This window comes from Ambystoma mexicanum, chromosome 4p (assembly GCF_040938575.1).
Source record: "Ambystoma mexicanum isolate Mex_15411 chromosome 4p, UKY_AmexF1_1, whole genome shotgun sequence".
In the NCBI taxonomy this organism is placed as follows: domain Eukaryota; kingdom Metazoa; phylum Chordata; class Amphibia; order Caudata; family Ambystomatidae; genus Ambystoma; species Ambystoma mexicanum.
The window spans coordinates 476,416,199-476,443,503 of record NC_090927.1 but is presented as its reverse complement, the minus strand read 5'-3'; the positions used below and the strand labels follow the sequence as shown (position 1 = coordinate 476,443,503).

At 46.3% G+C, this 27,305-nt stretch overlaps 1 protein-coding gene across 4 annotated transcripts in view; it reads right to left on the bottom strand.

Annotated features, from left to right (window-relative positions):
* Positions 1-27,305, bottom strand: part of KIDINS220 (kinase D interacting substrate 220) — a 1,499,978-nt gene that overhangs the window by 249,820 nt on the left and 1,222,853 nt on the right. For all 4 annotated transcript variants that reach the window (XM_069606010.1, XM_069606012.1, XM_069606011.1 and 1 more), the window contains exon 24: positions 14,827-15,005. In XM_069606010.1, coding sequence (XP_069462111.1) covers positions 14,827-15,005 — 179 coding nt within the window. The remainder of the gene's footprint in view (positions 1-14,826; positions 15,006-27,305) is intronic.

The following is a 27,305-nucleotide window of genomic DNA, read 5'->3' as shown; positions in this document are numbered from 1 at the left end:
TTTAATTACTTCTCATACAGTAGCCCTTTGTGCAGAATCTCCCCCTCACATACGGCATCCTCATTTCTGCTCACACGGTCAGCACACTGGCGTAACAGGGGCCCCCGCAGCCCCTGCAGTGGGGTGGGTCCCCATCAGCACATGTCCTGGTAGGGGGTCCCACTTGGAGAAAAAATAAAATAATCGGAAAAAAAGTCCCAATTTCTTTTTACATTTCTTTTTTAATTCACTCTGCTTTCATAAAGAAATAATTTCTGTAACAGAAATAATTTCTTTATGAAGTCAGAGTGACTTCAAAAGGAAACAATGTATTTTTTTAAGTAGTAGGGCGCTCCCCTCAACACCATGACGTGTGTGAGTGTATGGTGAAAGGTTGCACACTTAAATGTATAGGTGGCTGCCTGTGTGTGTGTACGGTGAAAGGGCGCACGCTTAAATGTATGGTTGGTTACCTGGGTGTGCCTGTATGGTGAAAGGGTGCACACAAATGTATGGGTGGCTGGGTGTGCGTGTGCGTGTACAGTAAAAGGGTGCACACTTAAATATATGGGTGGCTGACTAAGTGTGCCTGTATGGTGAAAGGGTGCACACTTAAATGTATGGATGGCTGGGTGTGCGTGTATATGGTGAATGGTGTGTGTGTGCAGGGGAGCACTACATTTCAGGGGTCTAACCCTTCAACTGTTGGGAGAGGCGCTAACTTCATGGGTGGTGGGGGTGGGGCAATCTTATTTGTGTGGGTGCATCTTTTTTATGCATTTTAATGAGAATATTCTAGTGCAGCTTCAATGTCACAAGCAGTTATCTCTCTCCTTTACGTCTGAAAGCACCCACTTATGGACTGCTGTGAGAATGAGCGGTCTCCTGTTTCCTCTCTACCCTTCCAATAACTCCCCTGGCATGCAAGTACTAAACCCATGTCACGATTTCAATTGGCTAGAAAATTTGGCATTTCAATGCAGGTACTAAAAGTGAAATGCTTTACGTTAGTAATTGATGGGCCCTTGTCAACAGCGAAACACAGGTGCCGTTTAACATCTGTATTCTGTTCTGTCCGGCAACATCTCTAAAGGTCAGCCAGGTCGAGTCAAAATAGCCCAAAATTTCAGGGGAGGAGGTGAGTGCTGAAGCCCAGTCAACTCAATGGTGTTGCGCCACTACTTGTGTTTTATGCCTTGATTACTTATTGTTAATCTTCATTATTCCTAGCCTCATACACAAGTACTGGGATGAGGTATAGGTACATGGAGGTAATGCCTGATTTAGCTACCTGTAATCTTCATTACTCCTAGTCCCACTCTTCCTCATCCCAGTACTTACCTACGAGCCAAGGAGTCTCACACAAGCACTGGGACAAGGAAAAGGGACGTGGAGGTAATGCTGGGCCAAGGAGCCGATTTTGGAGGTTGGGGTAGGGGGTGGGAGGGCAGGATTGTGCTATTAATCATAATGGTTGTCCATGTCCAGGCTAAGCAGGCAAGATATATGTTATTAGCGGCTAGAGAGGCATTTTGGTGCAGCCAGTGTAGTTATTGCTCAGTTTGGTATGACTTTTTTTAACTGGGTATTTCTGATGAAGAAGTCCTGGCTAGACTGGCATTTGGGTGCTGCGAGAGTAGTCGTTTCTTACTGCGGCATTGTATATTTTTCTGGGCATCTGTGATAAAATGATATGAAATGAGTCATTTATAATGCGCCTGTACACAAGGGTTTCTGGGCGCGGCAAGACAAGGGAGGGAAGATAGAGGGAGGACAAGACAAACGATCTTACTAGGCCTTATGTCATTCAGATTGTGCACGTGTGAGAACGAGAAGTGCAAGGGGAAAGGGAGGGGGAGTGCAAGAGATAGGGGAGGGAAAACAGGGCAGTAATGCTCTGAGTAAGTGCAGCCAGGGCAGCACGGCTCTGGGTAGTACAAGGAGAAAAAGGGACTGTAGGGTTACAGTTACAGCCCCTAAGTGCATGGTAGGCCCAGAGGCTTTGCAAGGGTGTCTGATCAAGAAATAACCTGGACTCAGTGAGACTCTGAGGGTAGCCCAGCAACCTGTCAGTACATAAAACAGGTAGATCAGCAGGGGAGGGAGAGAGAGAAAGCGGAGGAGAAGAGGAACATTTTGAGCTGCTTGCGTAACTTCAGGTGGTCCGGCTGAAGTTTGAGAGGGGTAGGGAGGCCATTCCAGAGGGAGGCACCTGCAGAGGAGAGAGATCTACCCCCAACTCTCTGCCTGGAGAAGCTTCTAAACCTTAGAGAGTTGGAGGTAGCTGTGCGAAGGGCTCAAGAAGGAAGGTATTTTGGAAGAGAGCGTTGGATGTAGTGTGGGCCCCGGCCACAGAAAGCCTTGTGGACAATGCAAAGGGTCTTGAACTTGATCCATTCAGCCACCGGGAGCCAGTGGAGAGATTCCAGGGCTGGAGAGATACGTTCCCTGGGCTTGAGGCCAAGGATAGGTCTTGCAGTCCTGTTCTGGATTATTTGCAGAGGCCGGAGAGTAGAGGAAGGCAGATTTAGAAAATGGCTGTTGCAGTAGTTCAGCCTAGAGAGAAGCAGGGCTCTGGAGACAGTGAGCTTCTGGGGGAAAGTGAGAAAGGGAAGAGTCCCTTTGAGGAGCAGCAGCTGATAGTGGGACTTCTTGGCGACATCCGATGTGTGAGGCGAGAAAGAGAGTGGAGTCGAAGATGACATCAAGGTTTTTTGCCTCACAGGAAAGTGAAGGAAGAGGGCCCAAGGCAGGTAGTGAGAGAGGGAAGGGAAGGAGTCCCAATGAGAAGGAACTCTGTCTTAATGGCATTAAGGCAGATATCACTGGAGGCGCACCAATCCTGAATCGCGGTTACATAGTCAGGAATTATCGAGGGAGGAGAGGAGCCTGAAGGAAAGATGAGTGTCATCCCCATAACACTGAAAGTTAGAGGAGAAGGTAGAGATCAGGTGGGCCAAAGGGTTAAGAGGATAGAGCCCTGCGGAATGCCACAGGTAGAGAGAGAGAGGTGGCAGAGAGAAAGGGGCCAAGTTGGACCTGGGAGGGACAGTTAAAGAGGAAGGAGGTCAGCCACTACAGGGCCTGATCTGTGATGCCCAGGTTCTAACGTAGTCGATTGATCAGGATGGCGTGGTTGACCATGTCGAAAGCAGAGGAAAGATCAAGGAGGATGAAGACAGAAGGAATACTGGAGTCAAGGCTAGAGAGCAGAACCTCACAGAAGTTCAGGAGAGCAGTTTCAGTGCCCCTGGCAGCTCTGAAGCCAGACCGATGGTCATTGAGACAGCCAACAGTTTGTGTGGACAGTAAGCTGGGAGATGGCCAGCTTTTCCAAGAGTTTGCCCAGGAATTGTCTGGAATCTTTGTTGGGTGTTGTCAGAGAGAAAGGACGAGGAGGGGTAGAGATGGCCAAAGGGGGGCCAAGAGAGGGAGAGGTAGAGGAGATCGAGGACAGGATGCACTGAGTTTTAGCGGAGTAGTGAGAGGCGAGAGCCATAAACAGGGCCTGGGAGGGAACAGGAGAGGTAGAGACCGCAACAGGATTGACCAGTTCCTTGAAGATTTTAAAGAGTTCGGCTGTGTTGTTAGAGGCTGCAGAGATGCAGGCTTGAATGTGTGTTCTCTTCTTGATGAGTGTTATTGCTTCGACTGGCATTTTGGCGCAACCAGTCTAGGTATGTCTAAATGTGGCCTGGCATGCTTTACTGTAATATTAGTATGTGTCTACACTGGTCCACATTGTGCAGCCAGTTGGACATGTTTTCAATGTGGCATGGTATATTTAATAGCAAAGCATTAATGTTCCTTAGCACTGTTGATGACTTGCATGTATTGGAGTTACCATACAAGCCAATTTTTCTCAGAAAGTGTGCTGTATATTGCATTAAAACACATATTTATATCTTTCTCCTAGTGCACTGTGCGGCATACCCTTTCAGCAGCACGTTTAATGCGTATTGCGCAAACATGATAATCTAGGCCCGCCCAGAATTTGGCATGACCCGTGATTTGTTGCCGAGTTGGAGGGGGGCCCTCAGCATGGCTCGCGGGGGAGGGGGGGCCCACATTCTGTGTTACACCACTGGGCCAGCACACAACACAGAGTAGAGTAAGCCCTTTGCGCGTAACCACCCACCAATACCTTGATTTTGTGCCCTGTGGTCATTAAACATAAGCATATATTTAGCATATATATAATCATATATTTAGTGTCCAGGCATGGTATCAAGAGATGACGCGGACAACAGATTTCAAATTTCAAAGAATGTTTTATTTCAAAGTCAGGATGGTGTAAGGCCTAACTTGCCCTATAACTAAGGTATGTATTTCTCCTGCCTAAAGAAAACTTAAGGAAGTCTGCGAATGTAAGTCCTACTGCATATTTGGGTATTTCCCTTTTATACACCTGAGCCCTATTAAGGGGCCTCAGGTGCAAGTTGTTGGCTTGGCTTGCCTGACCATACTTAACCCAATTAACGGGACATGCCTGACCTTCAGCATTGGATACCTTCATACCCCTCTTCTTCGTCCCAGTACTAGGGTGGTATATTAGGTAGTGTGTAGTACTCCTAGCTGCTTCTTCCTCTTCTCAGTACTTAGTAGGTACTTATAGGGTAAGATAGGGCATGAATGGAAATATCCCATGAAGGCTAAGGGAAGGGAGAGTAAGTCCGTGTTGGGGAAGGGGGATACCATGTCTCGCCATGCAGCCCTCTCCCAGTCCCCACAGACCCTCCACCCAGGTTTGTTCTTTGTTTTATTATTTGTAATGTGCACCAGACCCGTGGGTATCAGGGTGCATTGAATAAGACAACTTTCAGCTTAGTTACACATCAGGGTAATACAATACATATGAATTATTCAGGGCAAAAGCAATGTACAAGGTGTGGATACAGAGAGATAGAGTGGGAGCATCGTAACATAGGCAACAATATGGGCATATACAATGGATAGTCAAAGATATAACTAGTGATGTTTAAGATCACAGGCAGGAAGACACTATCTAAATTATTTACATAGAAGAAGAAAGGTTAATGTGTCATGGAGGAGGCCTTACTTGTCAGCGTCTTTGAGCCATCTTATAAGGTTCTGGAAGAAATTTAGGTAGGGCTGATCTGCTCTTAATGGGAGGGATAAGGAGTTCCAAAGTTGAGCTGCCTTGACCGAGAAGCTACTACTCCCGACTCTAGACAGCTTAAATCTTGGGACTGAGAGGCAGTTGGTGCTGGATAATCTGGTAGTTCTTGTAGAGGATTTTCTGGTAAGTCTTTCTGCCCGATAGCAAGGTGCCACGTTGTTCAGGCATTTGTATGTGAGTGAAGCAGCTTTTAATTTGATTTTGTCATGTGATGAGAGCCCATTATTTGATCTTCTGAACTCCGAGATATGTTCTCTCCTGGAGATTCCGAGTGCTGCTCTCAAGGCATTGTTCTGGAGGATTTGGATTTTCTTGTTAGTTTCTTTATTAGCCCTTATGTACAACGTATTACAGTAATCTAACTTTGACAGAATGAGCGCTCTAGCCAGGGTAATGCAGCTGTTAGACAGGAAGGGGTTACCTGCTCAAATCAATTTGCAGGTATATGCCGTGGCGGAGGCCATGGCATTGACCCGCTTGTTGAGAGACAGGGTAGAGCCCAGGTAGAACCCTAGGGTTTTCACCTCCTTAGCAACAGTGATAGTGTTGTTGTTAAAGGCAGAGTATTTGGGGCCTAATTTTTTGAGGGTTGAGGTAGTGCCCAGGATGATCTCAGTTTTGTCATCATTCAGGCATAGTCCATGGGTAGCCATGCATGCCTGGATGATGAGATTTTTTTTTTTTTTGTATTTAATCAATTTAGATTTTTACAAAACAACTTTCTTTGTCTAAAAGGAAGAAGTGTCATTTTCTGTGCAGATGTAGATTTCCCGAACAAGTGTTTGTCGAAAGTTCTCTTTTATGGAATTTTGCAAAGTTTTCTCCAAAGCGATGGTTATTAGTTTGGTAGCCGCTATTAGCCATCTCGTTTGGGCTCCCGTGATGAGACGATTCCACCAGATGTTGTTGTCGACGACGTATGATGATTTGTACACAGGGCCGAGGAAGGCCTCTCTTTCATGGTGAATGGACGGACAAACCATCAAAAGGTGTTTGATAGATTCCGTGGCTTGCGGGTCTCTACAAAGTCTACAGGATTTTTCCTTGGATGCGGCCCGAATTGCCAGGACTTCTTGAGTAGGGAGGAGATTTAAACGGGCTTTCAGCAGAGTTCTCATGAGGCATTTGTTTGGATATTTAGTGCAATACTCCATCGGTTGCTTCAGTTTGTTGTAGACTGGCGGCAGATGGGTTAATAGTTTGTTCGAGACAGCATTGTCATTAGTTTTTATCCAATCAAGCCATTCCATTTTCGTTTTTATTCTCATGGGATTCTGGATTAGTTCCTCTTCTGAGCAGACTATTTCTTGCAGTGTGCGCCTTTGCTTATCAGCCCAGTTGTTTAGGGATTTGTTGCTCCCCTTAGATATTTCTTCGGAGATCATCCTGTATATTTTGAGGCTATCTTGGTTCCGGATTTTCCTGTAGAGCTGGATCATGCTCTGAGCAACAACTGCCTGCATGGAGAGCAGCCCAAGTTCACGTCTTATGGGTGCCACAGCTGTCGATTTCGGTAAGCCTAGTGTTGCTCTCCAGATGAAACCTTCTAGTTTAGGCTATAGGGTCATTGGAATTGAGAGGTTGGCATCCATGCCATATGTCAGTGTTGGAATTATTTTTGATTTATAGAATTGGATTGCCGGAAGGAGACTGTATTTGCCATATTTTCTATCGATTGCACGTAGTTGGGCTGTAAGGTTTTTTGTTTTAGACCACAAAGTTTTCTGCATACTTAGAGATCTTTTTCGAACTGTCAATATCAACTCCAAGATATTTGAATGATGGAACAATTTCAATTTTTGATTGGTTCAAAAACCACTTCAAGGATTCTTTTTTTTTTCGCCCCTGCTTTTGCAGAATCAGTATTTTTGTTTTAGAGTTGTTGATCTCCAGATTGTTCTCCTTGGTGTACAAGGCCAGGTTGTCCAGTTGGCGTTGAAGACCCACTTGGGTATGGTCCAAAATGATGAGGTCGTCTGCGTAAAGGAATCTGGTAACCATTGTGTTTCCGATCTTCGGGGGGAACGATCTAATCAGTTCTTGTGAGGTTTGGAAATCGCCAAGGAAGGAGATAAAAAGAGCTGGAGCCAGAGGACAGCCTTGTTTGACTCCTCAATTTGACGGTATGGGGTTGGAGAGTAAGCCCTGATTATTTAGTCTGACTGATATATGAGTGTCTGTATGCAGGGCGATAATAGGGTCGAGGATCTGATGTGGACAATTTCAGTTCTTAAGTTTGACCCACAGTTTCGATCTATCTACTCTATCGAAAGCCTGGGATAAATCCACGAAGGCGAGGAAGATTCTGGGAGCACCGAGCAAGATTTTTTCTTTTAAGATGTTTAAGATCATTATGTTAGCCGCAGTGCTGGCATTTTTTTGGAAACCCGTTTGGAGAGGGTCCCTGGCTGGAGAAGTTATTGCCCAGTTCCGGAAGTGGGTCAGGAGAGAGGTAGCAAAGACTTTACCAATGACATCCAGTAAGGCGATAGGGCGGTAGTTGGAAGGGTCTTCTCTCGTGCCTTTTTGAAAGATCGGGACGATAATGGCTTGGTTCCAGGAGCTCGGGATTATCTTTCGTTCCTTGCAATGTTTGAATATCAGGCTCAAGACTGCTGACCAGGCCTCTGGATGTTGTTTCAAGTCAGTATTTGCTAGGTGCACGTGAGAGTTTCAGTTTCATGATGATTGCTCTTATGTCATCTGTATCAGATAGGTCGACCCACTGGAATTTGATTGACGACTTTGTCCTCTCGGTGTCCGTGGGAGGGTGATCAAAAAATTTAGAGAAGTGGTTAAACCAGCATTCTTCAGAAACTGCGTTTATCATATGCGAGCTAGGGTGAGATTTGATGTCATTGATCAATTTCCAAAATTCACGAGTTTTTTTGTTGGCTATGGTCTTGATCATGTGTTCAGCGTCTCCTTGGTAGAGTGCTGTTCTGTTGTTTCTTAGCCACTGTTTGTATGATCTCAACTCGAGAAGGTAGGATTCCCATAGAGTTGTGGAGTGCACAGTTATTGCCTCTTTATTTAATTTTCTTAAGTGACGTCGTCTGATCACAAGGGTCCGATTGTAGGTACGGGTAAAGTTTCCGCTCTGATTATCAAAGCCTTTTCGAGGTTTTTTTAATGGCAGGAACAGTGGGATGTAGCTAGTCCTGAATGTTACATCGTTTGCTTCATTGTCTGAAGTGAGAGTTTTGTATTCGTCTGTCAAAGTTTTGATATCTTTTGCAGTCATACGCAAACAAGAGAGCTGAGTGTTCACCTCAACCGCAACATTGTAGAATTGGTGGTCACATCTCTTTCTTCTGCATGTGAGGTTAACCAGGTTGTGGTCACTAGCTTCCGTTCTGATTACTTCAAAAGAGGCTATGCTCGAGTAGATTTTTTCTGCAACAAAGATGTAGTCAAGGTTGGCTGTAGATTGGTCGCGCTCCCATGTAGGGATAGTGCGATGATTGTTGGATTTTGCAGCATTTTCGAAGATTCTTAGAATTCATTAACAAAACCCACAGTTTTCCTCTTTCTGCTGCCGGCGTGTGGTCAGTCGACTTCAAGCAGTTAGAGTTCAGATCTCCACAGATAAGAATATCCGAGGTTTTATGTTTAATCATTATCTCATCAATGATATTAGCCACTTCATCACAGAATTTGCCGGACGATATTCTTTGAGGGTTCCAGTAGGTGTTAATAATAGCCCAGACTTCGGAATCATTTTCATTACTCATTGTTATGAGCACCGCCAGGAAAGCGTAGGTGGCTACAATTGTCTTGGTGATGCTTATGTTTGACCCCGTCCGAATAGCAATTAATAAACCCGAAGAAGTTCTGCCGAACGGGCCTTTTAAGGCAGGCGAGATCTCGATGGTGTAGCCGTCAAGTACAGGTTTGTTCACTAGCCACGTTTCTTGGAGGCATATAATGTCGTGGGTTCCTAAGTTGTAGCTGCCAATTTTGGTTAAGTGCATGTGGCCTCTAGTGTTCCATGACACTATGGAAAGGGTTGAATTCCGTTGGGCTTCATTGTAAGAATTGGGTAGCCGAGATGGAGAATTGGCTCCCCTCGTTTGCTGCCATCTCTTGAGACCGGGAGTGAAGGCATCTCGCAGCCAAGACCATGTATCTTTTGTTGGTTTAGGGTCTGGATGGCTAGTAGACTGGTCAGTATGTTGCTTAGGTCGTACATAATGGGCTGGGGATGCTGATCTTCGGTCGTTTCGGCGCGCTGATGATGTATGGGTTGACACAGATGGTCTTCTAAGCTCGTTGCAATGTCTTGACTCACTTCTTTCTTCAAACCTTCCATTAACATCCCGACAGTGTTTCGAATGGTCGAATCTAGATGGAGCTTTCCCTGAAGGTCTAGGTTCATGATAGACAGGTGTTTCCCTGCGGGGCGGCGTTCTTCCCCGTCTTCTCGATCTGTACAGATCCTCAGTTTGTCATTTGTATCTGTAGTTTTTTGCTGCAGAGTTTTTGTGGCTTTCCGTCTGGCTCTTGCTGTTTTTTGAGCTCTGGATCTCCGTCAGAATGAAGCCCACGTGGGCCACTTTTGCGTATGCTTCTTGAGGAATCTCTCAGAGTGCCAAATCTTTGATGTGGAGATATGCCTTTGCTTGCTTATTTCTGTGGTAGGGCTCTATGAGCGTAAAGTCGTCAGACTTTAGTGTGTTAAATATGTCGACCTGTTTAAGGATTTTGAGAACAGTTCTTCTGTTCAGGATCATGTAATGCTCTTCTGACGGTTTTTGTTCGATCTTGAATAGACGCACTGAGTCAGAAAGCTTGTCGTTAGATCTTGAAGAGAATTCGTGCTGATATTTGGATTTAGACTCTTTCTTTAGTAGGCGATGGATAAGTCGAGGCGATTGATTTGGTAGGTTTTAATTTTTCATATAGTTGCTCAATACTCAAATCATCCGCCTGATTTGAGTTAGAAGGTCTCTTACACGGGTTGGAGAGTGTAGTTTTGTTAGTGCCTTCTTTAAGTGAGCGTGGTTGAGTTTCCGATTGATTTCCAGAGCTGTCTCCATTTTCCGTGTCAAGTTCAATGATTTCTGCTGAGTCCTCGTGTTGTGATAAATCAATCAGTGAGCTTTGGCAGATAAATTCATCGGCAGACCGTGGTGAAAGGGCAGGCTGGGTGGTAATAATGGTGTCGATTTCATGGTCCGTCGTTTCATCAATGCAGGCTCTTCTAATTTCTTTGTGGTTTCCCTTAGGAGAGGGTGGTGGCTCTACTGTGGCTTCTTTGCGCCTCATGCTTGAATCTTGTTGAGGGCTTTTTATTAGCTTCAATAGGGGTTGTTTGGGCGTTGGAACAGATGGTTTTTTGGAAGCGAGTTTTGTGAGTGTCGTTTTCAGAGACTCCGTTGTTCGAGAAGGCGATTTGCTTATTCGGTTAACAAAGAGCGGCGCCATTTTCATGGATTGTGTTTGAAGTGGGGTCTGGGTTTCTTTATAATCTGACGTTGTTTTTTCCAGACTAGTGGTTTGGAGGAGTCGTAGCTTTTCTTCCAATACAGATAGCTTCATGTCCCAGGCTTCTCTGTGCTTCTTGTTAGTTTGTTCCAGGGCGGTGATAAATCCTTCTACAAATATCAACTTGGTGTGCATCATTGCTGTTACTGTGATGCTGTCCTTTAACGAATCATTGATATTTTCGTAGAGCTTCCCAAATGGTGCTAGGGCTATTGTAATTGCCGACATGATGGTGGCCAAATCATTTTTTTTTTTATGGCGAGTCTTTTGAGTTAGGACTATTTTGCTTAATCTCCTATTTCTTGGTGGCGAACGTAGTCGAGGTGTTGAGTTCAACAATTGTTCTGGGAAAAAAAGACTTTCATCTGTTTTAGTAGATTGATCTTGATTTTTAAGTTTCCCGCTTGCTGATCCGGGGGAAGTTGCGTCGATGGTTGAGTCCCGAATAGTTGTTGGTGAGTAGGGACTGAAGGAGACATCGGTGCAATTTCATCGACATATTTTTCTTTAGGAGAGGGTTCTGTGGTGAGTGGCAGCAATACGCCAATTTGATCTTCCCCTTGTGGAGGTGTGGGAGATTTGATGTTAGCTGCAGCCTCTATTATTCCCAAGCTACTCGCACTCAACATAGGTAGGTGTACTGGGTGTATGGTGGTGGGCAGGGAATCTGGAGTGCTTTCTTTCGGGATGGGTGCAGTTATTTCCTCTTGTATCTTCATAGAATGTCTTCCTCTTTTTAGAGCATTGTTTGGTTCAAGCTCACTTTTGTTGGCACTTGAAGGATCCATTTGTTTTTTAGCATACACTGTTTTTCTTGCTTTGGTGTAGGGTGGGAGATCTTGGATTGCTTCCAGAATTTCCGCGTCCGAAAGTTCGTTGACCTCGTCCAGCTTTCTTTTACATTGTTTTTTGAAGAAGTCTTTTAACGCCGTTGATAACAATGGGCAGGGGAGAGTTTTTTTTCCTGTATCTTTTTTCTTGTATTTTCTTTTTAGGTTTTGTGATTTTTTGGATTTAGCGTCTTGTTTTAAGTTCTTTGCCAGTGCTTGGGGAACAGTAGATTCAGAAAAACTGATTCTTCCGGTAGTTCGTCAATTACTTCGTAGGATGTATTAGCAGTGCAGGATTTACTTAATCTGGGCGGAAAAAGAATTTTGTCACTTGAGCGGTTTCCCGCATTTAGTTCCAGGATATTTTGACTGGTCTGCTCACCTATTGGAGAATCCTCCTTGGTTGGACTGCTTGCCAATTTTGTCACAGGTTGTTTTTTTAGAGAAATCTTGATGAGGTCACTGTCATTTCTTTTTCTTGACGGACTTGCTGAAGCAATTTGCTCCTTAGCTGCGTGGATCTGGACCATAATTATGGGTGGCGACACCAGCAAATTTTCTGGATGACAGATGGGCTCCTGGGGGGGCACCACTGTGCTGGTCGTACGATTTTCCGGCAGGGGCTGGAGTCCCACCACAGTTCTCGGAGCCTTATTTTGCGTGGCATGCATGCTGCCAGGAGACCAGGGTTCCAACGTTGGGGCACGGAGGAGTGTCCCCCCGCTCGTAGGCTCCCTTCCTTCGTCGACCGGGAGGACATCCCCCGTTTCCACCTCAACCCAGCTTTTCGCCCAGGCTGCCAGCACAGGGGCAGATGCTGACCGTCCTCCGACCGTCGAATCGTCCGCCCCTCTCGCCACCGTAAGGGCCTGGCGGGAAGGCTGTGCAGGCTGGGCGGTGACGCTTGAAGAGGAGGAGGAAGGAGACTCCAATGAGACGGGCAGCGGGCGTGTCGAAAGAGCCGCAGCGCCTTGGAGGTTCAGTGAGGCCGATAAATCCGAAGAGTCCAATGGGTCCAGGAGGTCCTCCGTGCTCCTACCCAGCCCAACAGGGGAGACGGGAGACTCCGAGGTAAGAGCGCCTATGTTTGTTGAGGCGCATGTAGGATTCAATAGGGCTGTAGAGGCAACAGATAAGCCATGTTGAAAAAGCTGTGCTCTGACGTTTGTTGCGTTTGATGCATTTGTACCTTCCTCCGCTTCGGTAGCACTGGGTAGTGGCTCCGTGGGAGTCTAGCAGGATACAGAGGGTGAACGCTGGGTCCCGTCGAAAGGATTTTCAAAATCGAAGCGGGTTGACGGGGTATTGCCAGGTGTAGTGCAGGCTGAAGGGGCCACGGCAATATTCCTTGATACCTCCGGTTTTTGTGTTGATGGTTTCATTGACGTGATGTCGAGAGATTTAAAATTACTTCTTAGGAGTCGCTGCTCTGCTGTGCGCTCTGTTTGAAGTTCCTGCGCACATGGAGAAATAATAGAGCTTTTGTGTAAGGAAGCTTCACAGGGCCCACGAGGCTTCATTTCGAAGGGCCGTGCGCCACGGGGATGCCGCGGACTGCCGGAGACTGCCTCAACCTCGCCTCAAGCTCCGCTCACCGCTCCGCGGTAGACACTGAAGTTAAGTAGTTCCATGGGGTCCTCCCACAGTAGACAAGGTAGAGAGACTGCCGGAGACTGCCTCAACCTCGCCTCAAGACATTTATAAATTATATTGAACGTCGACACTGGTCAGTGGTCCTGGCAGTGGCCTGACCTACATCCGACCAACGAAGCGCAGCATACAGCCCTCCAGCATTAGCTTTCCAACAAACAGGAACCGGTGTTATGTAATATTTGGTATCCCGTACCTTTCTGGTAGCCCCTGCTCTTCGGCTATTCTCGAAGCCCAACTTAAAAACAAACTGAAGCAGCTGCAAACCGGGCTGGCATCCTCCATTTGATGAGATATAACCTATTCACCAAGGCCAAATCCAATCCTCCCTTTGCGTGTCTACCCCCAGGTCAGGATCCAAGAGCAATTGCCTTTCTCCGGCCACCAGTGCAAAGGATCCATGAGGAATAGGAGGGAGAATAGCTTTAGGTTTCTAACACTCTACAGGACTTATTAATCAATTGCAAATGAGCTAGAGATGCCTGCAGTCGTCCTGTGTAAGGTTGAAGGATCAATGCTCCTCCTAGGCATAGAGAAAATGAAGTTATTTCAACTGCCATATGAATTAAAAATTACACCATGCAGAAGTCAGTTACAGCATGAAAGAATATTTAAAAATGTCTTTAACAAATAAAACAAGAACATTTCTTTTCTTAAACTGATCTAGCGGCTACATGCCGTCATGGACTTTCACAGTCCCAAAGGTCCCACACTGGCCTCAACGTTGCGCCTACAGAATTCTCTGTTAGCAGTATGGGAGTAAACTCAAATGACAATCACCTTTCTTAGCATCGCCACGTCAAGCTGCTGTATATGTTGAGCCACACACCTAACAAGAACCAAATGATTTTATCAATTGTCGTGCACTTAAACTTTCATTTGCACTCAAGGTGTTCAGTGTGCATGAAAAGCACAAAGAACACCTTCAGCAGAGGACCATGTCAGGTTTACAACACTGATGTGTTCACGGTTTCTGAGACAAAAAGGTCAATTTACAGTTTTGGTGTTGGCAATTCTAAGATACCTCAAACTAACCCCACTGGTACTGTGGTTCCAAAGACTATGGATTTAGGTGGGATCTGCATACATAGTTCATGCAGCTCTAATGCAAATGTGATTATAGAAATGTGATATTGCTTTATCAAGGTGATGTAATAACTTATGAAGAAGCTCTCCATGTATATATCTCAACATGTAATTTCCTTCAAATTTTATGAAAAAAACAAGTTTGCAGTAAAATAGTGACCTATACTGAAAACCAGCTGCAGATATTTGAGCAGCCTATAGGTCAAAAACTGAAATCCTGTCACAGCCAACATCACTACATTAAGACTTCAAAAAGCTGTATGTGTGCCTGGTAGGTAGGTTCCAACTTCACTAGTTTGAATCTGTAAAATGCAGGCGGCTTTAGTTTATGTGGGACCTGTGCAGGCTGATAAATGTGTGAATCAACTTTTGGTTCAAAGAAAATAAGGCATATTTTGGCCCCTCTGAGTAGTCTGTGCTCGACTTTTAACAATAGCATTTGAAATACAAATGAAATGAAATACAAATTAAATGAAATACAATTTAAATGAAATACAAATGTTTAATTACAATACAATTACAATGCTACGAGAAGCACTGAAACTGCTACTACGATGTTCTAATTTCAAAACTACTGGTACAAGTGAGAGCACCAAAAAGACATTAATAAGAAAGCAGAGAAAGCAGAGAAAGCATTTCAGTTTGACAGCTTACCTGCAATGATTTCTCGCAGTTTTGGGTCAAGGTTTACAGTACAAGGTAAGAAGATTTTTACATCTCTGGAGACCAGCACTGGGGTCCGTGAAGACAAAAACACTTCGAAATTCCTTATGTCGCCATCTATTTCAAGCAAAGGTTCTACATCTTTGGTTGTGGGGATATTTTTTGATATTCTGAAGTAAAGAAAACACAAATTCGTTAACAGCAGACATAGTAATGGTGTTACCAGATCAGTCATATGCTGAATGTTTGCATTTCAAACCCCAAAGACTAGCAAGATACGGAAGAAGTTTTGTTTTTCAGTGTAGATGTCGTCAACCAAGCTGAACAATTTATCTCATTTTATTTGTATTGCTTAAAGCGCAGATCTAGCTTAAGAGCAGCAGAGAGCTGTACAGAGCGTGGGTAGCCAGAGCTTGGGCTGCCATCTGTTAACAGTAGCACTCTGAGCTATGTACATCCATTGAAATTAGTCCTTGGTCAGGTGTTGTTGAAAGAACCATATACGATATATTTTCACCAAGAAAACCCAAGTAGCTTGCTACCAGGTCACGCTCATCCAAAAAGTCAAGACTTTCATGCCCACCCAGAGTTTCAAACCGACCTAAACGGTGGCAAACCCTTAACTGCAGCTGTCGCATACGCCACCGTGGCCCCATTATAGGACATCCAGCATGTTGCAGGACGCCTTCTCACAAGTATATTTCACTACATCAGTCCCATTCTCAAGGAGCTGCACTGGCTACCCCTTCAAGCAATCACCCTCAAGGCAACGTGCATCACCTACATCATCTGCAGAGGCCAACGCAGCACCAGAAACAAGGACATCCTTTGAATGGAAACAAAGAACTGTAAGAGGGAAAAAGATGGGTGGCCACCTGTATCGGTTTCTATTTAGATACCTCTCAGTAATGTTCTGTCTGATGAAGGAGTCCTTCCTACCATAGATTCCTCATCTTCAATACATCTTCTGTGGAAGCTTTCAGCCATCAGGGGGTCCACTATGGCTTCATGCTGGCTCCATTCAGTGCAGTTGGGCACCCATTACGCAAGATGTGACATCAGCCAGCAATGTGTATGACCTCAGGTATGCTGCTTGGAACATTATCTCATTGAGATTTTTCAACGGCGACACTCCTAATATTCAGAAGAACTTCATTGGGTGCAGTAAGAGGAGACTGAAATGTTAGAATCAATCCCCTGATAATCTTTGCATTCTAAGGCCTATCAGAGCATGCTGCTAAGCTATACACCTTCCTCAAAGGTAGGGAGAGGATATCAATGAAGTCGCTGAAGTCCTTGTGGATCTGAGCTTTCATAGAGGAAGGCTTCTGCCTTCCTCTATGAAAGCTCAGATCCATAAGGAGCAGCCCGATGAAGACCATTCTTCGGATTCTGCCCAAAAGAAGAATTATCACAAGGAGGTCCCCTCTTCCAGTGACATCGCAAAGCAACATTCTTCTGCCACCTACTCCAGAAAGAAGAGCCATTAACACCTGTCGCAGGGATGAGGACACCCTCTGAGGAATCACCACCTAAAGTAGCATTCCCAACAGATCCTGTGGGAGGCGTTCAAGCACCAGATGCTTTACATTTTTGCCAAGGCCCTCCAGCACACTCAACTCAGCCTTTTGGGCATCAATGTTTCTGTGCTGGCCTTGTCGCATGGTCTAGTTTCCAGGGGTTAGTTCATTTCAAAGATGGGACAGAACAATCAGCTGAATGCAGAACTGGTGGAAATGAGACCAGATGCTAGGCTAACAGGGATTTAGGTCAGAAAGGAAAGGTGCTTCTTACACTGGATGACCTTGAAAACCGTGAACACAGGATCATCATCAGGGTTCTGGGTGTGCAAGATCAAAATGGTGAATATCAGAGAAGTGGAGAGAAAGATACGTGAAATCATCAACCTCCTGTTCAAGAAAGACAGTGGGAAAGAAATAATGATGGAACCGGCACATAGGAGCGGGAAGGCTTATGGTACCGGGCCACATTTGATAATAACGAGGTTTCATTGTTACTCACAGAAGATGGAGGTATTGGCAAAAGGGCGATCTACAGCTGACATTGCTTGTTAGGGAGAATTCTAATTTCTGTGTTAATTCCCTTCAGCCTTAGAGACCCCCAACTCTTTTGCTGGACTTAAGGACTTTTTAATTTTAAGCCTGTAGTGAGTTAGACTTATTTCCCACTCATGTGTTTTGACCAGATTTGGATTATGTGTTTTCGCTTTTTTGGGAGTCTGACAAACTCCAAGTGCATCTACTTTTTGTATGGTGACACACAGCACCTTCAGTGCAGTGTCGGAGAAATCCCTTTAGATTTCTTCTAAGGTTTAAATACTACGTTCCCAAGAATAGTTAAATGAAATTGACTTTACTTACCTTTTCTCTTTGTAGATCCAGTACACCCCATCTTATGTGGAGTGCTGGGGGGTTACCTTGTAGCCCCTTCTCCTACTCTCTCATGTAACATTTTTATGTTACCCACACTACTTTAAATGACTGGTGGCAGTGGTTTAATTTTTCCTATCATTGTGCTTTTCTACCGCAGGCAGAACCCTCAGCTGCAGTACAGCACCCATAGGTGACAATTTTGTCAAAATGGCCCCCCGTCTTCTTTTTTCGCCATTTTCTCTTTGTGAGGTCTTTCTTGGGTTTTACTCTGCGCGTTGAGACAGATTTGAGCCCTTTGTTTGTCTTGCCTTTGGCAGGCTTCAGCGCCAGTGTGTATGGAAGGGCAGGATGTGAGGGAGGTTCCCAAAACTCCTCTATCATTTGTCTCTAGGTATGCCTCAATGCAACCAGTCCTGATTGACTGGCTGGCTGTCCTCCCAGGACAGCCACCCTGCTGTGTTATTCACATCCTAGGTTGTGCATGAATGGGAGAAACCTGCTTAAAGGGCAAGGGTATTGGGACCAGAGGCAGAGTCGACCATTGGGAGATACACCCGATGAAGAAACCGTGAACGGGGCTTGCTGCATCCTCCTTGACCTTTGAATTGCCTGATGAAGCCGTGCTGCTGTGCTGAAACTCCTTTTTCATTTCAACAGAGAAGCTCCAGACGTAGGGACTTCTCCCGCTGTGTTAGTGGGACCAACTAACCCTGAGGCGAACTCCTCTGGACCATCTTCCCCAACTGGCTGTACTTCATTGCTGTAAGAACCGAATGCCAGGGGTCGAGTAATCCATAATCGAGTGAAAAGTCTGAAATCCGGCTAGAAGCACAAGGAGTCTCCTAAGGACCCTCCAGAAGCAGGACAACCAGAGCTCGAGTCCCCTCACCAGAGTGCAGGACCCAAGGAGTGAAGGAAGCCCAACTGGTACCCGAAATCCGCAATAGTGCTGTTTGCTAAGCGGTGAAACTGCAAAGTGCCACTGAACCGAAAATAGCCTGTAGCTGCTGATGACCTCCCAAGTACCGCCGCAGGAGCCCTCTAGATGTCCTCCCTTTTGTTCCCACGACTGAGGCTCAGGAACATAGGGTCTGCACTGCTGTAGCAAGACAGAATCCAGCTGGACCAATCTTCTTCAAACCAGAGGTATTGTTTAGGCTTCGGGTACTTACCTTATTGCCTTTTAGCTGTGCTTTTCTCATTTGGGAATTGCAGTGGCTTACCTTTAAGAGTTTATTCCAACTCTCTTTTCACAGGCTTAACAGCTTGTTACCCTACATGTGATTTTCTACAAACTCTCTAACTTTGTGGAAGACTGTTTCTGATCTAAGAAGTGCCTCAGCTCCATAGACGGTGTTCCAATTGACTTTGGCTGTCTTGGCTCCCCGAAGACTTTTAGTCCATTGACTTTGATATTGTTTGTCCCTCATAGGTGGTAGCTTGTTGTGAATTGTTACTGCTGTGAAAGCCTTGTTTAGATTTAATTGGAAAATGTGGTTGTCCTCACGTTTACGGAGAACCCATTTAACCTTTTGCTTCCTTAAACCTTTCCTTTCTGGAACTTCAGAAGTGTGATATATAAATGGCATTACTGTCCTTGTGAGTGAAGTCACCTCAGGGTGTAGGAATTTTGTATGAAGCATATCCAAAGATTATCCACTAACTTGTTCTGATTCTCAAAAGCAATTTAAAAGTATATTTACATTGTTACATGAATTGCCTTTTTAAAGAACGCTTATTTAAAAATTGATGTTAAATAAATAACTATTTATAACTGAAACTTGGAGTGTAAGTGTTACTTGGCTATTTTTATTTACAGATTCTATTGCTACAACTCACATTGACACCTCTTGAGATAGGCCTGGCTGCTCAGTCACACTACCAACTTGTGTAGTACAGACCTATACCAAAAGGTAGGTTACAAAATACTAAGCAGGTAAGTGTTGTGTAGTATCACACAGCGTTTCTGCATCAATTCTTACCTAACACCTATGATGGGGGAATGGTTCGGATCTTTCAGGATCTATCTGGTGTAAGGGTGCAGAAGTAAGAGATAGACACAACAGTGGCATATCTATTGCTATAAACCTTTATTAAAAGGTAGCCGTATTCTGAATCTAGCCATATTCTGCATCTAGCGTAATTGTGTATGGTAGCCATATATTGCAGAAGTTGTTTTCTAAAATCATTCACTCAATGTCTGTCTACACATTTTAGACCCTAAATCTAGGTGATAGGTAGCACTGTTCTTTGTACATAGACAGAACCCAGGATGTAAACATTGATGTTTGTACAGCTAACCCATTTCTCCCCTTGCACACCGCACCTTAGTAATTTAGCAGAAGGCACGGCTCATTCCACACACCCTGCAATCATATATAAACACAAACACTATTGTACAACACCTTTGACATAAGAATGAAGCTACCTTTAAAGACAAAAATGCAAACAGTAGCTTCCCACATAATATTCTATCTCCTTGAACACATTCCACCATGTTTAGCTAATAGTTTACCTGAACTGCGTCCATCCACACGCCAGTCAGACACAGGTTTTGGCCACCCTCACATAACTTTAATGGCGGAAATGCACACACGCATAACCGCACCTCCCAATTATCCCAAATTTGGAATCCGGTCCCTCCTTGGGCGTTGTACCAACAGCGCATTGGGACCATAATTATGGTGAAAGGCACTATACAAATGACAAAATGAATTAATGAAATGAAAGAAATGAGGGTTGGTGAAAACCTAACTATCCCTTTTAACAAGAGGGGTTTCCCGGCCTCAAAGAATAATAAGGAGTCTGTCAGGATGTCCAAAGTAAAATTCCACCATCGTGCCAAACCTATTTCTAGCTAAGGTGAATGGTGATCTTCTTTGGTACAAAGGAATGTCTTTCCTCTTCTGGACATGAGATTAAAAGTTCTTTTCCAGCTCGTGAAACAAAGTTCAAATGGTGCAAAAAAACAAGATGTGCAACCTTGCAGAACTAAGGCTGTTGAGTCTTCACAATGCCAAGAGAATGTCTCCCGTCTATTGGCTTTCCAAAATGCTCCATAACATAACACCAGAGGGAATGACTCACTTCCCTTGGTTTCTCTTCAGTTTCTTCAGTGTGCCAAGAGAATGCCCCACTTCTCTTGGCACGGTACAGTGTTCAAAAACACCAGAGGGTATGCTTCTCTTCCCCTGGTTTGCCTTCAGCTCCTTTAAAGTACCAAGAGAATGCCTCTCTTCTCTTGGCTTGGTATAGTGTTCGCAAACAACAGGGGGAATGCTTCCTTTTCCCTGGTTTCTTTTTAGCTCCCCTCACAGCCAAGCTGGTTCACTAACCTGCCAGGTACTGTGACTATGAAGATTTCCAATGATTTAATCCTCATGTGGGTGCGAGTCCCAGGCTCACTTTTCCGACTTATATTCTGCTTCTGCTATACTTGGTATACTCCCCTGCAAAGTATCATACGGCGGTTTGGATATGTCAAAGTTCTCTTGCCTCTGTCAGGGTCCGAGACCATGACTTCTGGGTTTTGCTCAGCCTTCTGGGTTCTCCACCAACTTCTTGGGGCCCCACGCACCTCCCCGACAAACAGCATACCTTTTGTCCTGGTCTACTATGGTCTAGGGCGTTTCCGAGGCACCTGCGGTCTGCTGTGGGGCTTCCCCGACCTTCGTGGTCATTCTGCAGCCTGCAGCATCTCCGAAGTTAAAATCCTCTGGGGAATGCAACGTTTCGCTCTCACATTTTCCTGTCTGCTGCGACACCAGGGTCGTCTTCCAGGTTTGTTGAGCGGTTCTTCTGCTTTCGTCCCGCTCCGCTTCTGCTTGTTCCCGGTGCAGCATCTCGGTAAGCCTCCTTCCTTCTTTTGGGTCTCTGCTTGCTCTTGGGGCTCCTCAATGGAGGGCTCAACGCCATTCCCAGTCCTCCTATTTTTAAACTCCGTTGTATTCTGCATTACTCTGTGCCGCTCCTTCGTCTCAATTTTCCAGTTACAGTGTTCACATGGGTAGTCACTATCGTCCCTCGTCCCATAAGGGATTTCCCCACCCATTTGAACCTCTCACGGTGCACACCACCCCAAGGGGGACTACTAGACTGTGACTGCACCGCCCTGGACCCATGGGAGGGCCCTCCCCATGAGAGAATGGATGAGAACCAAGGGCTCCTCACACAGGCCTTACACTGTCTAGAAGAAGAGACTGTCGCCCTTTGACACAGTGGTTGGTTCAATGCAGGAATTAATTATTGGTTGGCCTATACATTTGCTCTACATTTTGAACATGGAGCTGAGTAATACAAGATTACAAAGGCTGCAGAGGCGACGCATGCATTGAGCCACCTTGCTGGTTTTGTGCGGACACGCAGCAGTCTCCAAATAAGGAGGACATGAGATGACAGCCAGCAATAAGGGGCCCATTTCAGCGGAAGAGAGGAGCAAGAGGAAAGACAATTGTGAAGCTGGGCGCCCATACCTGGGCAAAGCACTCTTGAAGTGCATGGGTTTAGGGAGGTTCCAGGTTGAAGGGATGCTTGAACGCCTTCTGTGAGAGCAAGGAGGACTGGGAAATGAAAGTGGGGGAGGAGTGTGGGGAGTTTGACCCCAAGGACCCTTACCTTTCATTAGGGCATCTCAAATGTTGCTTTTGTTATGGTTGGGAATATTGACTGGGTTGGGAGGGTGCATATGGGGGGGTTGTCAGAGGACTCGAGGTTAGGGGTGGGGTCTCATGCCCATAGGCGGCTTACAGGAGATGTTGGCGCAGGGGGGCAAGGGATGGATGTTGTTTATGCAAACAGTCAAAAGATCTGGCAACCACTTTGATGCAAAGCAGGGTGGGAGTCTGCTTTGGGTAGGAACGCTCAATGTTAAGGGACTGAACTCGCCTATAAAAAGGTTGCTAGTAGTGTGAGAGTTTGAGGGCAGGCCTGGACGTCCTGTTTATGCAAGAGACAAGGTTGAAGGAGGGGGAGGAAAGACAACGGAGGGGTGGGGGGGGAAGCAGTGGGGAAAGTAGTTTGGGCATAAGACCAGTGAAGAAAGGTGGGGATGGGATGCTACTCCATAAGCATTTATGTTTGCAGCCCAAAACAGAAGCCAAATTGATGGGGCAGGGCTGACTCCTCATTATACAGGGAGTGCTCGGGTGAGTGGTACTTGTCTCAATCTACTGCCTGAATCAAAGGCAGTTAGCTTTCTGCGAGCAGGCCCGAGAAACGGTTTTGGCAAAAGAGGGGGACATGAAGATTGTGGGGGGTGATTTTAATCTATGGGCAGATACAGTCATGGATAGACGCTCCCCAAGGGAACCAAGGGGAAGATCTGCCCTTGAACAGAGGAGTGGGTTTAAAGAGATCCTGGACTTGAGGGGACTGGTGGATATGTGAGGGTTACCCATCCTCAGAAGAGGGGTATTACTTTTTTTTTCAGCCCCACACGAGAACTACACTAGGATCGATTATTTGCTTATGGAACAGAAGTTTGGGAGTAGGGTGAGCAAATGCAACATACGACTGGTGGGGTGGTCGGGCCATGATTTAGTCTATATAGATGTTCAGATGGAGGGCCTCAATAGGAAGGATTCCAGCTGGGGGTGCAATGACTTGGGGCAGCGTAGCAACTTGATTAGGGAATTTGGGAATTCTTTGAATCGCGTGAGATAGACCCAGGTATAATGTGGGATGCAGGGAAAGCCAAGTGGTGGGGGTTGCTGATAAGTGGTGGGGGTTGCTGATAAGGGAAGGGGAACAGAAGAAGTGGGAAATGGGGATGATGGAATATTCCTTATGGAGTTGGAGAAGTTACATTAGGAGCTGGATCACACAGAGGATGTTCTCAGACAGAGTTGTGGTCCTTGGATGTGTGCGATACAGTCAGGATGTTGCAGTTTTTAAAACAAAAATATTGCGAAAGGGGGACAAGGCGGATGCATTGCTGGCTGCGACACTTTGGGCCCAAATAGCGAACAGATGGGTAGATCGGAAAAGAGACCACAACGGGATAGGTCATGAAACCCCAGAAGACATCAGTGGTTGGGGCTTTGCTAGATTTGATTCAATGCACAAAATAGCAGCTAGGACAGTGAAGTAAGAGGTGGCTCACTATCTTGCAGGAGGGTTCCCCTCCCATCCCTGTCTGCAGAGGGGTTGTGTAGCCTAGACTCCCAGTTCACGGCAGAGGGAATTCAGAAGGCGATTGACAGACTGCTGAAGGGTAAGACTCTGGGAAAGTCGGGTTCACTATTGTTTTTTAGAAAAGATATGCAGATCCATTGCTGCAGCATTTAGCCAAGCTCTTTAATAATATCATGGAGACTGGGATTGCTTCCCCCATGTTCATCAAAGCGTTAATATTGGCGCTACCTAAAGAAGGTAGGGACTCAGAGGGGTGTCAGTCCTATCGCCCGATATCTTTATTGCTTGTGGACGAAAATAATCTACACTAGAACTCTGGCCACACGCCTCGAGACATTGATGCACAGATTGGTGCTCTCGGACCAGGTAGACTTTATTCTGGGCCGTAAAGAGGCAGACACACTTAGAAAACTCTGAATTTAATGTAGTCCATGGGGGCAGATGCGGGAGATCCAGTACTGCTTGCACTGGACAAAGTGAAGGCGTTTAATCGAGTGGATAGGTGGTTCCTGTTTGCGGTTCTGGAAAAGCAGGTATTTAGGCGTGGGAACTGAGCACTGTACAACGAGCCTAACGTGCACATGGTGGTGAATGGCAAGGGATCACAGTGTTTACAACTTGAGAGGAGGACCGGACAGGGCTGCCTGCTGTCACCATTACTTTTTACTCTTCATATGGAGCAACTGGCAGTAAAAATAGGGAGTGATGCATGGATAGAGGGCTGATGGTAGGAGGCAAGTAATACAAAATAGGATTGTATGCCGATGACATTCTTTTCCACTTGAAGAATCCGAGCTCCACGGTCCCAGCAGCCCTCCTAGTTATCTAGGAATATGGTGCCCTATCTGGATTCAAGGTTAACGCTGAAAACAACTTTACTCCCATATGGTAGGGGGCCAGATACGGCTGTGGATGGCTGGAGGGCACTGAACGTGGGAATCCAGCGTGAGGGTCTGAGGTGCCTTAAGAGTTCCGGTGTCAATGACCCTGGAAGGGTTCTATGAGGCCAACTACCCACGCCCATGCTGCACAACCTCTGTAAATTGTTGGTAGAATTGTCCCAACAGACACAGAACACCTTGTAGAGGACCGTGTTGCCGAAAATTCTATACCTGTTTCAGATGCTCCAAGTTAGGGTCCCAGAGAGGATGTTCTCTTAATTGTAGCGCAAAGAACAGTTCCCTCTTGCAGGGACAGAAGAGTGGCATTTGATCCTGCCGAAGGAAAGGGCAGGGGTGGGACTGCCACATATGTACAACAACCATAGAGCTGTTCAGTTTAGGGCCATCAGTCCGCACTTACAAGGGGTAAGCAATGGGTGGAGCTGAAGAACTATTGGGTCAGGTTGGCAACAATTGGGGAATAGTTGTGGGTCCTCAAAACAATTTGAGGCACAGGGTGTTAGGCCTGTACTGGGACCACTGGGGGAAACAAAGATATGAGGGATGTCGCTACCTGGTCATCCGTCCTGAGTCACCTTTGGGATCCTCCGGTGAGGGATGACATAGTGGACCCTTTGTGGTTTCAGCTGTGGTTTGGGGCAGGCCTGGAAAGAGTAGGACAATTGGTGAAAGGAGATACATTTGTTTCAAAAGAGGTATTGGAGAAGGGCTTACATAATCTGGAAACTGTCTGTGTTCATGGACTTGCAATTGAAGGAGATCCTCATGGCCAACAAGTGGAAGAACAAGTTACTTTCTTACCTGGTAACGTTCTTTCGATGGGATGGTCCGACGACGTATTCCATATCTATGACATGTAATCACCACAGCTGTGCTGCTTCGGAAACTTTTTTCGGCGTCTGCGTCCTGTGTCGATGACGTCGATGCGCCGTCGTCGAGGACCTCCTCCGATGTCCGACGTCATCCGATGTGATAAGTAGGACGCACGACGCCCGTAGCCTCAGTTGTAGTTTTTTCCCCCAGAACGTATGACATTAGTCAACTGCCAGTCAGACACAAAGCCTTGCGGAATGTAAGCTGCAATCGCAAAAGAAATTCTGCAGCGGGGAAGGCAGGGAGGGAGCGATATGGAATACGTCGTCGGACCATCCCATCGAAAGAACGTTACCAGGTAAGAAAGTAACTTGTTCTTCAAGGGGATTGGGTCCTCCGACGTATTCCATATCTATGACAGACTCCCAAAGCAGTACCAGAGCAAAGAGGAGGGAAAGAATTTAGAATCAAAATTTAGAATTGCCAATCAAATAGCAGAGCAAAGGACCGCCTTGCCAAAGGCCAGATCCTGTCCTCGGATGGAATTGAGGGAATAGTGACGTACAAATGTATGTACTGAAGCCCAGGTGGCTGCATCACAGATGTTGCGAATAGGAACACCCCTCTGCAGGGCAGTAGATGCAGCAATACCCCTGGTAGAATGGGCCCGCAAGCCAGCCGGTGGGTCCTTACCCGCCAAGCGGTAACACTCCGAGATGGCCAAAATAATCCACCGAGACAAAGTCTGTTTCGTCACAGCTTGTCCCAAACGCTTTCCAGCGTAACCAATAAAGAGTTGATCGTCCACTCTGACCCGGGACATGCGTGAAAGATAAAAGCTTAAAGCTCTCCTAGGATCAAGCCTATGGAGCCTCTCCTCTTCCTTACCAGGATGCGGAGGAGGATAGAATGCCGAAAGAACAACCTTCTGGGCCAAATGAAATTCCGTCACTACCTTCGGAAGAAAAGAAGGACGAACTCTAAGGACAACCCTGTCCTTGTGAAATACAGTGAAGGGTGGCTTAACAGAAAGTGCCTGTAACTCACTCACTCTGCGAGCGGAAGTAACCGCAACTAAAAACACAGTTTTGAGAGTTAACAGCCTCAAAGGGCAAGAATGTAAAGGCTCAAACGGAGCACCCATAAGAAACTTAAGAACAAGGTTTAAATCCCAACCGGGCACCAGGAAAGGTGACGGAGGGAACACATTAGTGAGCCCTTTCAGAAACTGTGAAATTAAAGGGATTTTAAAGTAGGAACACTCTTCAGACGAGCGCTTAAAGATGGACAGCGCCGCCAGGTAACCTTTAATGGTACCCACTTGCAAGCCCCTGTGGGCCAAAGAAAGTAAAAAGGACAGAACCATGGGGATGTCACATGCAAAAGGATCCACATTCTGAACTCTGCACTAGTCGCAGAACTTACGCCAACAGCAACGGTACAGAGACTTTGTTGCTGGCCTTCGGGCCGAGAGCAACACCTCCATCATGTCTTCAGGGAGGTCCCAATCCTTATACCTCAACCTTTCAGAAGCCAAGCGTGAAGGTTGAGGGATCTGACCTCTGGATGGAGAACCTGACCCCCCTCCCGTGAGAGCAGATCGTCTCGGTAGGGAAGACGATGTGGAGGGCAGATGGACAAGTCGAGAAGGTCCGGGTACCACGTCCTCCGAGCCCACGCCGGAGCAATGAGGATCAAACGGGAACCAAACTTCCGTAACCTCTGCAGCACTTGCGGGATGACGGGGACTGGAGGAAACGCGTACAGCAGCGGGAATGACCACTCCACCACGAACGCATCTCCTAAGGCTCCTTTTGGAGGAAATTCCCGTGAGCAGAACCTCTCGCACTTCCGGTTGACACTGGAGGCGAAGAGATCCACTTGAGGGGTCCCCCAAAGGGCGAAGATCTCCAGGAGAATCTCCTGAGCCAACTCCCACTCGTGAGAGATCGTGCTCTGCCTGCTCAGAGCGTCCGCCGTCACGTTTTCGTCTCCGGCCAGATGAACTGCCGAGATCGAAACTTCCTGCTGGATGGCCCAGAACTCGAGCTGCATCGCCTCCCTGCACAGAGGAAGTGACCCTGCCCCCCCCCCTTTTTGTTGAGGTAGTGCATGGCCACTGTGTTGTCCGTCAGGATCAGGACCCTCTTTCCTTGCAGTCGGCAGAAAAGCCTTCAGGTCTAGCCTGACGGCCCTCAGCTCCAACAGATGGATATGGAGTCTGGACTCC